The 13,431-nt window shown below is 47.3% G+C and overlaps 1 protein-coding gene across 1 annotated transcript; it reads left to right on the top strand.

Moving 5' to 3' along the window:
- The first annotated feature begins 1,267 nt into the window (after positions 1-1,267).
- On the top strand, positions 1,268-13,419 carry LOC120700797 (protein FAR1-RELATED SEQUENCE 5-like). Its single transcript, XM_039985021.1, has 4 exons — positions 1,268-1,481; positions 10,960-11,652; positions 11,901-12,164; positions 13,367-13,419. Exons 1-4 carry the CDS (start codon positions 1,268-1,270, stop codon positions 13,417-13,419), a joined length of 1,224 nt encoding a protein of 407 aa, XP_039840955.1.
- The last annotated feature ends 12 nt before the right edge of the window (positions 13,420-13,431 follow it).

Below are 13,431 nucleotides of genomic sequence, written 5' to 3'. Positions count from 1 at the left end.
TTATATAAGAAATCAACTCGAGATCTGACATAGTATAGCTACAATGCACACACACAGTTCATAAACATTATGACATACAATAAAGACACAACAATTAGGCATCACATACCTTCAATCGTCTAGACCAGCAACCCAACGCTGAATTAACCTGAAATTTCAAAGAAAACAGAGTTTTAGGGTTTCATGTCTGCTGCAAATGAGTGCCAGAGATGAGGAAGGGGGCAATGGGGAGGCGACATGGATCTGCAGGGATGAGAGACTAGGCAAACATCCAAGGGGAAGGAAGGCGCCATGGATCGATCTGAACTGGCTGCACAAAAATCGATCCGGGAAACACAGGGGAGATTGGGAGAGAGATGGTCTACCAAGAAGAAGGGGAAAGGAAGGAGGTTTGCTGGACAAGGGCTGGAGGACAGGTACCTGCGCGCGGAGGGGACGGCAGCGGCGGTGGCGCCCTCCTGAGGTGGCCGTCCGCCCAGCGCCTGTTGACGCCTGCCAGAGGAAGCTGCGGAGGGGGCGGCGTCGGCGTTTTCTTTTTTTTTTGGTCGCGAGCCGGTACGCGGGGAGTGGGGGGAATTAAGATGCTGAGCAATGCGGTGCGGGAGGTCTCCGAATTGTGGGCGGGCGCCCGCGCACTGGCCCAATATTTCGCGGCATTGGAGGGAGGTTTCCGGCTGTCAATGCGGAAGCCGTCCAAACACGTGAATTGCGGCGTGTACGATTCCAATTCACGATTCTGGCCTTCAATTCCTACTTCCAAATGCAGCCTAAGTATCGTTACTCCCAAATGCACAAAATACATAAAAAAAATTATCTCGAATGTCACACCATGATTACCACTTGCAACTTCTTTTAAAATGTTGCCGATAATTTCAATATACAATCACCTACCATAATTTGTTATTTGATTTTTTTTCAATTATCGAATTTTGCTATAGTGGTGCATGTGTGAGTAAACTTTAAAAAAATAGACGGAGCGACCGGAGGGCGACTCCACCACCACCCGCCAGACCTCACCAGCCATCCCCGGCCGCCGCCGCCGCCGGCCCGCGGCGGCGCCGAAGCAAGCCCCCGCTGCAGCCTCCTCTCTCCCTGCTACTCCCTTCTTCCATTCCACTTTCTTCCCCTTTAAGCTTGGTACTACAATGGCGTCCGTGACCATGGCTGCCTGCTGAGGCAACATATCCAGGGTCCCTAGGGACGGATCTCGTCCTCCCCCTACCAGATCTGGTGCCTCCGGGGCTCGAGGCCTCCCAGCTGCGCGAAGATGGCGCTGCTGCCCGGGTTGGAGCTTCTGCGGTGGCCTAAGGTGGCGCAGCTAGCCGGGTTGGAGCTTCTACGGCTACAGGCCATGGTGTGGTGCCTTGCTGCTCGCTCGAGCCGTCAAGGGCTCAAGCAGCACGGTGCCGGCACTATGGCGGGCGGCTCCAACAGGGACTGCTTGTCTGGCTGCCCCAGCTTCCTCCACCGTGCAGAGCCAGGTTTGAGTCGTTCCTCCCCACTGCACCTTGCTGCTCGTGCGCGCCGCCAAGGGCTCAAGCAGGGAGGCGTGGCCATGGAGGCGCCGGCTTGGCTCTGCTAAATCACACCATGCCTGTCAGTGGTGCTCGAATGCTCGGGTTCTATGGAGGTGAGGATGGTCTTTATGCTTTGGTTCTTGCGGCTACAGGGTTTCGGAGAGCTCATGGCGAAAGCTAAGCTCGATTTGTCGGGCTGACGACGGCGACGCCCTCAGGCGCCGTTCACCTTCTTGGAGGCGTCGTCGCAGCGCTCTCCTCCCTTTGATGACCGCCGCAGGCGTCGTTGTGGAGGCACTTACCAGTTCATCACCAAGTGACTTACAAGATTCTTCACTCACCCACCCGTCGTACGGAGGCATTAAATGCCAACCACTCCTCCACAGCGCCCAAGACGGACGGCGTCAGGCCGCCATTCCCCCACAGTGGCTGTGACCGGAGTCCCGTCCGCCAACTCTGGTCACTGCTCCGCCATGCCGAACGCTGTGGCAACACTGTGGGAACCTGCGACGCGTTACGAGACGTGCTCGGCACAACTCCCATTACTATTCTGCCAACTCTTGCTGTCCGGATTCCACCTCACCACACCAACGGCCCCGGACCCGTCCCCTACTCGGGAAGAGATCCGGCGTCGCCACGTGTCCCCCAAGGAGGGATGCTCGGCACTAGCAGCCGGAGGCCCGGACCTCCCCCCTCGTGGGGTCCGGAACCTCCACGTGACTCCCGGACCCCCTTAGCGCACGTGCTAGCACTCCACCCAAGGGGGGACCGCCACGTGCCCCACTACTGTTGGCGCACATATATATGCAAGACCCTGGCCTGCAGGGTCCACGGAACGCCGCCACGCCACATCTGGAAGACGGTACACCCTACAGCGACGACCACACCGCCTGTTGGGGCTGTCAGGACGCCGGCGCGATCTCCGCAAGACCGAGGACGATGCCCAGAACGACTGCCACGCCCGACGCCATGCCCCACAGTGTACTTCCCACAGTGCTCGACCACTGCACCCCCGCGGTTCGGGGGAAAGACGACGACTTCCACGATCCCCTGCGCATGTACACCGTCCCTCCTTGTGTCTATAAAAGGAGGAGGCAGGCTTCCTTTAAGGGGGTCGCGGTCGGCCCATTCGGTAGGACACAACGTTTCGTATTACTAGCAGAGCACACACGCTCCTCTGAAACCCGATATTGGCACTCGCATCAATCAACTCCTTCTCGAGCAGAGACTTGGGAGCTTCCCTCCCTGTCTCACCTCGCCTGTACCCCCTACTACTGGCACCTCCGGTGCAAGATAGTACAGTGCTCTCGCACACCCCTTTGCTGGACGTACGGCCCCACGGCCGGAACCAGGATAAACTCGTGCATTACTGTATTGCCTCTTGCATCAACATCTGGGACGAGGAACACGCAACATCATTACTAGTTGGGTCCGGACCGCCGGGTCAGGACACCGACACTATCGTTGGTCCTCCCCCTTTTGGGGATTCCTCCCCTCAAACGGCGTTGGCGGATGGCGATTGGATCTCGGATGTACTCCATAGATGTTGCAAATCACGACTGTCGTCTGTCTTCTCGACTCAGAGCTTTACAGTCGCCTGTGGAATGGAGGTTGTGGGAGTGCCATCACCTGGTGGTGGCTTTGTTCAGCGAATGACGATTTGCACCTGTTGTGGGGGGCTAACCTTTAGTCTTGTAATTTTGTCCTTGTTGGAGTGTATTGTTCTGATGTTGTTTGGTGATTCCTCCCTTCTCCCCTTTTGTACTCTCTAGACCTGCGAAGGTCAATCATGTAATTGGTGTCCATTACCGGCTTGCCGGCATCTGTGGATCAATATATTCAGGTGGGGACCTTTCGTCCCCTTGTTGGCGCAGAACTAGGGCCAACACACGAAAACGCTTAAACGCGCAGCGAGCGACGGCACGATGCAGCGCCGATGCTCAGACCGGTTGTCCGGTCAGACCGGTCGAGTATACCGATCAGACCGGTTGTCGCCGGGTAGGCCGGCGGCGAGACCAACGAACGTCGCCCGGGAAGGACCCGTCGGGGCAGGCGCACGTAGGGTTGTTCTAGGGTCGGCAGGCCACCTAGAATGCCCTCAATCGACGTAGAGACGAAGGAGTAACAACAGCTAGTAGATTGGAAAAAACTAAGACACAAAGAAAGTAAAAAGATAAAAGTTGTATTGATTTGATCGATTGGATGCCCTAATCGGCCGTGACCCTTTATATTTATAGGGTGGGGTGGACTTATCCCACAAGAAATCCTATTACAAGATCTAAATCTATTAAAATCCCTAGTTCTACTCGGATTCCACTTGGACCGGTCAGACCGGTCGACCCTACCGGTCGGCTGCTGCCGGACCGACTACAGCGTCTGACCGGTCAGACTGCTAGGGCGTACCGGTCAGACCGGTCTGTATTGTCTAATGCCAATTTTGGTCGTCAACATATGCCCACATGTTCTTTGGCAAAGCTTGCGTGCCAAAGAACACTCTTCTGGACCAAAATTGTCTAAGGGCGATGAATACATCGGCCATTTTTTGTGTTAAGGGCGATAATAATTTATCGGCCATATCTTGCTTCTTCTTCAAGCTGACGACGAAACAACTTACTTGGGCCTCCATACCGGCTTCATGGTCGCCGACTTTGCTAGTACAACCTCCGCTTGCTGTTCCATGGACTCTTTCTTGCGCATCATTTGCAACCTCCTCTTTTGAGTGTGAGACAAACCTGAGGGACACCACCTCGGCCGTAGATATTTTGAATCTTGTTTTATGTTCTTCTCACACTCCTTCTGCAATCAGTGTCCCTTTTGACCAGATTATCGCTAATCAGTCTTTGTGAAGCAAAACTTGGATATATAGGAGGATAATGAATATAATATGACTGCATGTGCATTCTACTATAATCCAAAGGCATATAACAAGGATACCAACAATACCAAGGAGCAATCAGCCCATTAAATAAATCATCTTGGCTCAAACTCAATTGCACTTGAGACGATGATGGCTTTGTATCCTTAACCTTATCTGGTCGTCCCTTCTACTTCTGGACGATTCCATTCTTCTCATATTTGGCCAAGAGTTCTTTAAAACTCGGCCTTTCTTTTTCCTTATTGTTTCTGGAATTTTTTCCAGAACTCCCAGAGTGACCGGTCAGACCAGTTTCCTGACCGGTCAGATCGGTCTACGCAGATCTGGCGCCCTTTTTCTGTTCTTGCCCCCCGAGCGTTGAATCCTTCAATAAATCTTCAGGGATCTACTTCGCTGGAGCTTCCTGGTAAGATTTCGAGGGCCCAAATCTCTCTTCACCGGTAATCACATTTTTCCCTCTTGTTGACTCGGCTTGATTCGGCTGAATTAACACTTCGGGATTACTTAACTCAAGCACATATGTATGTGCAGGAAAAGGATTCTGATCCACTTTCATTTGTGGAATAATTATTCGGCCTTCATTAACAGCCGATTGAATCTGTCTTGGAAGCACATTACAATCATTAGTCGCATGAGAGAAAGTATTATGAAATTTGCAATAAGCTCGGCGCTTTAATTCTTCAAGCGGCGGTATAACATGAGACATCTTGATGTATCCATTTTTATACAATTTATCAAATATTCTCTCGCATTTGGATACATCAAAAGTAAATCTTTCCTGCCGATCTTTGTGAATCGGCTTAAGAGAACCGCACACGCAAGGTTTATCATTGGAGGGCCAAACAAATTCAGCGGTATAAACATCTTTACCTTCATCGTCCGAACAATTGGAATCACACCCAAGCACATAAACATGACGATTAGGTTTTTCGTTGGACTTTTGAGAATATCTAGCTTCTTTAGCTCGGCTTTCATTAGCCATAGCTTTTTGTAGTACTTGACTAACATCTAGAAATTCTTGTCCCTCTAACTTTGCTTTATGAAAATCAAGTAGACCAGCAAAAGCTAGATCAGCCAAATCTCTATCAGAAATTGTCAAACTATAGCATCGGTTTCTAGTATCTCTAAATCTTCTAATATACTCAGAAACACCTTTATGTATTTTTTGTTTAACCGATGAAAGATGTGACAATCTCAATTCAGTTTCACCAGTAAAGAAATAATCATGGAATTTCTACTCTAGATCAGCAAAAGTAAAAACTGAATTGGGTGGCAATGAAATAAACCAAGTAAATGCAGCACCCGATAGAGATAAAGGAAATAATCTCAATTTGTAAATGTCATTAGTGCTAGCTTCACCACATTGTATAATAAATTGACCAATATGCTCCAATGTAGTTCTACTATCATCACCGGTGAATTTAACAAATTCAGGAATTTTAAACCCTTGAAGATATGCAACATAATTGTAATTCTCAGGGTATGGTCTTTGATAAGATCGGCATTTGGCTTTAGGCTCTATACCAAAAGTTTGCCGAAATATCTTAATCACCTCATCTTTAATACTACCTGATCCAACATCATCGGTGTTAAGCTGATTAGTGATCGGTGTATTATTAGGTTGAGCAAAGTTCGGCAGTGTAGAATGTCGCAACGAACTTGCTGCCCCATGTGGTACATTTGCATGAGGTGCTGAATTATAATTAATTCAACTTCGCTGATTAGCCGAATTAGTCATAATAGCATTATTAGTTGGAATTGCCGAACTATACATTGTCTTATCGGTATTAGATATAGATGCATTATTACCGACAGATTTCATACCAAGATGTATTTCAATCTGGCTAAAGCGATCGTCAAACATATCATGCATATTTTGGCCAATAAATTCCAACTTAATATTCACATGAGAAGAAACAACATCATTTATAGCATTAGCTATTTCGGAATTAAGGATAGGCTGTTCGTTGAAATCGAATTTTACCTCAAACTGTGAAGCGTCGAAGGCATCATCCGTCGTGACCTTCCCTTACCGGTCGATGGAGAAGTGCGAGATGTACTGGTTCATGGCTTCTTATTCCAGCTTCTGAATCTCTTTCTCCTTCTCTTCTCTGATTTTCTAGATCTCCTTCTCCTTATCTTCTCTGATCTTCTTCTGGACGCCATCAAGAATCTTTTGATGCTCGACCGAAAGTTGTTGAACATTCGGCCTCCGGATATTGGCAGAATCAACTTCACTAGGTTTAGGAATTCCGGTCATGGCAACCGATTTATTTCTTCTTTTCCCCAGCGGAGTCGCCAAAATATGTTGGCACAGAACTAGGGCCAACACACGAAAACGTTTGAACGCGCAGCGAACGACGACACGATGCAGCACCGATGCTCAGACCGGTCAGACCGGTCGAGTATACCGGTCAGACCGGTTGTCCGGTCAGACCGGTCGAGTATACCGGTCAGACTGGTTGTCGCTGGGCAGGCCGGCGGCGAGACCAACGAACGTCGCCCGGGAAGGACCCGTCGGGGCAGGCGCATACAGGGTTGTTCTAGGGTCGGCAGGCCACCTAGAACGCCCTCAATCGACGTAGAGACGAAGGGGGAACAACAGATAGTAGATTGGAAAAAACTAGGGCAAAAAGAAAGTAAAAAGATAAAAGTTGTATTGATTTGATCGATTGGATGCCCTAATCGGCCGTGACCCTTTATATTTATAGGGTGCGGTGGACTTATCCCGCAAAAAATCCTTTTACAAGATCTAAATCTATTAAAATCCCTAGTTGTACTCGGATTCCACTTTGACCGGTCAGACCGGTCGGCTGCTGCCGGACCGACTACAGCGTCTGACCGGTCAGACCGCTAGGGTGTACCGGTCAGACCGGTCTATATTGTCTAATGCCAATTTTGGTCGTCAACACCCCCCCGGTGATTTCCCTAAAAAAACTTTAAAAAAAGAGTTGCGCATGTGGCTTCTACCATGTGGAAAGTTTGACATTTTGTAACGCAAAGAAATAAATGGTTGTCGTGGTGTGCAAACCCATAGCCGGGTGGCGTAGTACACCCTCCTAAACCCAGAGGGTGAGTACTAGGGGTTAGCTAGGATTAGCCCAATCTTGGTGGTAGAACGCGATGATCACAGCAGTTCAGAGTGGTTCGGGCCGCCGGAGCGTAATACCCTACGTCCACTGTGTGTTTGTATTGCTTGTGCTATCAAGAGGTTGAGAGCTGGGTTATTCGGCGTGAAACCGAGCTTATGTTGTGAGAGTCTTGGAGTCTCTCTGAATTGTGCAGCGAGCGCCTCCCTTTTATATCTCAAGGGAGGCGCGTACATGGCCGTTGAGTCCCCGACAGGTGGGCCCGACGATGTAGTATAAAATGACATACTGTACAGACATTATGGCATTGCAGGCGACGCAGATCTCATTCCTGGATTTCCTTGCTCTGCCCGTGGGAATCCTCCGTCCGGCATAGCCATGCCCTGTCTTGTCGAAACGGCGCCAGGGTGTAGGTTGCGGCGTTGCCTGCAGTGTAGCTGAACGGCCGTGTAGCTGGCGGCGTAGGCAGTATGATGAAAAGGTGTCGTGCCGTCGTATCCATTTAATGCGGTAGACGGGCTCTACGCGGATGCAGCGCATGCGGCTGCACTATGTACCTCGGTAATATGCGGTCTACAGTGAGGCCTGACAAAGGCTGCCCTGCGTGCCGCGGCGGCAGAGCACGCCTCAACAACCCGCATTGAATGCGGTGGGTGGGCGAGTCTTCCAGCGGAAGACTCGCGCCCGCGCCTGCGCCTGCGGGACACGTTGCGCCCCCGGACCCCGCCCCGGCGGTATGTTGGTTCTACGCGCGTGGGAGGTCCAGACGGACGCAGGGAGGTCTCGGACCCCTATGTGGGGGTCCGAGCCCTCGGCTGTTGGCGCGGAGCTTCCCCTCCTCAGGGACACTTGGCGTCACCGGACCCGTTCCAGAGCGGGGAGCGGGTCCGGGGCCGTTGGCCCGGTGAGGTAAGAGTCTGACCCGTGGGGCCCAGTTGCTCTGACCCTTATGGCGTAGTTACGGATGACTACGCGAGTCCTGCCTTACTGCAGTAGGAGTGGGTATCCCTACTACATGGTACTGACAATGGTGTGACTGCATTTTACGTCTATTAGCATTTAGCAACCACTTCCATTTTAACATATACATCATTCTAGTTTTTTCCTAAGTCAACGAGTCTATAGAGAATGTATAGGCATATCAAATCGGTTTGTTTTAATCCACCAGTTTAGTGTACTTATTTCATAATGTAGATATTAATATAGGAAGTATTAGCTTTATACTTGCTAAAACCAGATTGGACAAGAATGTTAGTACTATAACAATTTTGCAAGCACGATTCCATTGTTCGTTGTTTTGGCAACAATCTACATAATTTTTGCGGCAAAATTATTTTCCTATCGGTAATGTCTGTGATGATGTTACATGATACAAAATAATTAGAATTTTTAACTTGCACTCAGTTCATAAGTTATGGGATGAGATTCTTTTTATTGTCATTACAACTCATTTAAGGAAGAAAAACCCTAAATTTGCTGAAATAATGACAAATTATATTTAAAATTGAATACCGATGTAACAGCTAACAAACTTTTTATTTAGTATTTTTCAAAATTAAAATTTATTTAATCATACCTTACAAACATTATTTGACCAGTGTACTAATGATCGTATTTGAATTATTTGTACAATTGATATTTATTTCAAGGTGAAATATTTATCTTAGAAGGAAAATATTCAACACGTGAAATACTGATGAAGGAATGGATTTTTCTTCTGCTCAACATGGGAAACATTAACGAAATTTAGGAGAAAAAACGGGAGAGGCTCTAGGTATATTTATTTTTCATTGGTAATGTTACCAATATCTTCATTGATATACGAGTTGCCTTATGATTTTGATTTATGAATTTTATGTATAAGGTAGAAAAAAAGCATTCCCTCCGTACTAGTAAAGGAAGTCGTTTTGATAGCGACACGGTCTCCAAAACACAACTTTGATTTCTTGTTTCTATAAAAATATTTATCGAAAAATTATATATGTATATTTTTATAAAAGTATTTTTAAAGACAAATCTATTCATATAATTTTCACATTTTCAAACTCAATAACTTGAGAGTTATTGATTATTTATATTTTTAAGGTTTGACTCAAACTTTTTTCTAAACGACTTCCTTTACGATACGGAGGGGTATACTCGTATAATTGGTTTTGCATGTTAATGGAGAAATCCGGTTTTGCATTTCAAGACTGCGTTATCGCGCGACCTGTCGCGCGCTTTGGGACCGCGCGACCCCCCGCGCCCGCCCCTTTCCACCAGCGCGCAAACCCAGGTCAGACATCATTTCCTTTCCCTTCCTGGTCCCGCCGCCGCAATACCAGGCGCGCACGCTGGAAGGAGGGAGGCGCCCGCAGCAGCCGCGCCGCGCCGCATCCCCCCATCGCCCCATCCACCGCGACTCGCCGCATCTCGCATCTATCCATCCAGCCCCCATCGCCACATCTCGCCGACACGCACGGGAGGGCAGCCGTGGCCGCAGCAGGACTCTCGCGACTTGTGTCCTCCCTCCCCGATCTGCAACCCCTTCCTTGCCGGTTTGCAACTTTTTTCGTTCTCTTTCCTTCTCATCTGCTCGATCTAATCCTCCTAAATCTGCGCAAATCTTTCCCTATGATCTGCGCAAATTTTTTATGTCCATCTATATATTAGTGCAAATTTGTTGCAATCCACACAAGTTGCTATCAGTTTTGGATGGTGCCTCTTGACTAATGATCAGTAAATAAACTATTAGGACTTAATTTCGTCTAATAGATCAACAGGATGGGTGCCCCCTTACAAGACTCTTCTGAACATATAGGTTTATGGATTGCAGTCCTGAGATGGCAACTTGTGTTCATTTTTTTTGGCAACTTGTGTTTCCTTAGACTGCAGCTTATCTACATTTTGAGTTTTTTTGTGTGGCAATTTGTGTTCATTTTTTTGTGCCTACAAAAAGAAACTTGTATTGTGCTAATTAGTATTTGTGTGCCTTCCTATATACATTATAAGTTTCCTTGCATGACAACTTATACTTAATATTTGTGTTTTCTAGGGGCAATATGACTTGTAGTGTGGTTTTTGATCTAAATTCTGCACCACTACAAGAGCAAGATTTCCTTGCAGCCCCTTCAGATCTTGAGTTGCAGCAAGTTTCTGGTGCAGCTTTCCCACCGATGTGTGTTGCAGGTGGTGCAGGTGCACATGTGTCCAGCAGCAACTTGACTCTCCCTGTAATATCCATTGAAACCCTTCATCTGCCAAGCAACTCAGCTCCTCCTAAACTGGCAACTCAGCAACTTAGCAACTCAGCATCAAAGGTGCTCCCGGCTGAATCTGGTGGTGTGACAGTTCCCACGGCTGAGACAACCGCAGATGGAGTTGATGTTTGAGGATGGTGTTGAGGTTTTATCCACTCCGCAGGAACCTTTTGTAGGCATGTCTTTTAATACTTCTGATGCTGCCAAAAACTATTACAATTCGTATGCCCGTCATACAGGTTTCTCTATAAGGATCGACACATCCCGTGAGTCGAAGAAGGCTAATGAAAAGACAAAGTATATCTATGTTTGCCAGAAGGCTGGGGTCAACAAAAAAGAGAAGGTTGCTGATGATGGGCCAATAACTGAGAAAAAGATTGTGAGGCAAAGGCGTAAGGATTATGTAGATAGGATGCACTGCCCAGCTCGCATGATTGTGAGGAAGACATCCCCTGGACACTGGGAGGTTGTGAACTTTGAAAGGGAGCACAACCATGAGCGTTTAAGAAAATTCTCGCTCACAAAATACATGAAGTCCCACAGAGACATACCAGCTGAAGAGAAAGAGTTCATCAAGTTGCTCCATGGATGCTGCATCACGACAACTCGTGCTTACCAGATAATGGTTGAGTTGTGTGGAGGTATTGAAAACTGTCCATACACCGAAGGTGATGCTAAAAATTTGCGTGTTGAGTACCGCGCTGAATATAGAGGTAAAGATGTGAAGGCGACGCTTGAGTACTTTGAAGAATTGAAGAAGGAAGATCCAGAATTCTATTATAGTTACACTCTTGATGAGTTTGACAGGGTTGAGAATCTGTTTTGGGTGGATGGTGCAGCAAGGAGAGCTTATGAGCTGTATAGTGATTGTTTGTCCTTTGACACTACTTATTTGACCAATGCCTACAACATGCCATGTGCTCCTTTCAAAGGTATGTATGTCCAGCAAAAAAATGCTAGTTTGCCCATTGATGGTTTTCATTGATTGTTATTTATTGGAGCCCAGAAAAAATACTGGTTATCATACTCACTATAATACTGTATACTTTTTGAACAATTTACTACTTTGAGAAAGCACAAGTTGACACACTAGTTGCACATAAGTTGCCATCTTTATTCTGCACCAGTTGATAGCCTTCAGCTATGAAAAAAATACTAATAATTTGTATTGTGTTAAAAGGAATTGACAGGAATGGCATAACAATCCAGCTGGGTTGCGGCTTTCTGAGGAATGAGAAGACTGAGGGTTTTGTCTGGCTGTTTACTAAATTCAAGAAAGCAATGGACGGCAAGGATCCTGCAAATATAATAACTGATCAAGATATTGCGATGAAGGCTGCTATCGGAGAGGTATTTGTCAGTTCAGTTCATAGGAATTGCCGTTGGCACATTATGGAAAATGCTAGGAAGACAATGGGTGCTTTCTTGGATAGCAAGGGGGATGGTAAGCAAGAGTTGGCGGATGACTTCAAGGATTGTATTAACAATAGCTTCACACCGGCAGAGTTTGAGCAGAAGTGGCAGACTTTTCTGGATAAATATGAGCTCAACAATGATGAGAGGTTCCAACATTTGTATGACATGAGACATTGTTGGATCCCTGCGTATTTCATGCATTGTTTCTTCCCTTTCCTCCAAACAACAGCACGGAGTGAAGGCTTCAATGCTGTCCTGAAGCGCTATGTTAACCCAAAGAACTCGATACTCAACTTTGTGCAGCAATATAAGAAGATACAACAAAGGATTTTCAGCAAGCAAGATTTGCAAGAGGCGGCCACAGCCACGAAGGTCCCACGCTACTTGACGGGGCACCCTATGGAGCATCAGATGAAGAAAGCGTATACAAGGAGGTTGTTCAATGTGTTTCAACACGAGCTGCAGCTAAGTTCGAGCTACTATGTTGTTCGTGTTGAAGGGGATGACTTGATAGATGTTGTTCCGTACAGGCATTGCCCCGATCTGTTGTATGGGACACGGACATTTAGGGTCACGTCGTCTAGGGTGGAGGGCATGTATAGCTGCACTTGTTGCAAGTTTTAGAGAGATGGAGTGCTTTGCTGCCATATATTGAAGGTTTTTGACGCCCTTGCAGTCCGCGAGGTGACTGATCGGTACATTCTCCCTCGATGGTCAGTTGAGCCAGTGGTTGATAGTGGGGTGGAAGTTGCCGCTAACGAGCCTATTCAAGAAGCCCAGATTACAGACCACGGGAAGCATGTTATACATTACAACAGGATGTGCACAAACTTTAATAAGATTGTGAGACTTTTTATGGCTGATGACGAGGGGTATGGCATAGTATCAAAACAAGTGAGTGCACTACAATCTAAGCTTGTTGCTTTGGGTAAAAGGAGAGCGTCAAGTGTTCTTCCGGGGCTGGAGTGTGAACAAATTGATATCGAACAACCCGCTGCGCCAAGGCCGCAGAACAAATCGCGCAAAAAAAACAAACTCATCAACCGGAGGGGGTGGGGATCCAAATCTGTCACAACAATCTAATGGTGCGTATTGTTTTAACTGAACGTAGCAACTTGTACTTCCTTTCCCCTAGCAACTTCTACTCATTCAGCCTAGCAACTTGTACTCCTTGTTCTGGCAACTTGTGTGTATTACTCCTAGCAACTTGAAATTGTTTTGACTTTTCAGGTTCGTATGTTGCTGGTGCTAAGATTGGGGACCCACCAATAACAAAGAAGTAAGGGCGTCCAAGG

The sequence above is a fragment of the Panicum virgatum genome, chromosome 3K (assembly GCF_016808335.1).
Source record: "Panicum virgatum strain AP13 chromosome 3K, P.virgatum_v5, whole genome shotgun sequence".
In the NCBI taxonomy this organism is placed as follows: domain Eukaryota; kingdom Viridiplantae; phylum Streptophyta; class Magnoliopsida; order Poales; family Poaceae; genus Panicum; species Panicum virgatum.
The sequence above is the reverse complement of the archived record's forward strand: the minus strand, read 5'-3'. Positions and strand labels throughout refer to the sequence as shown.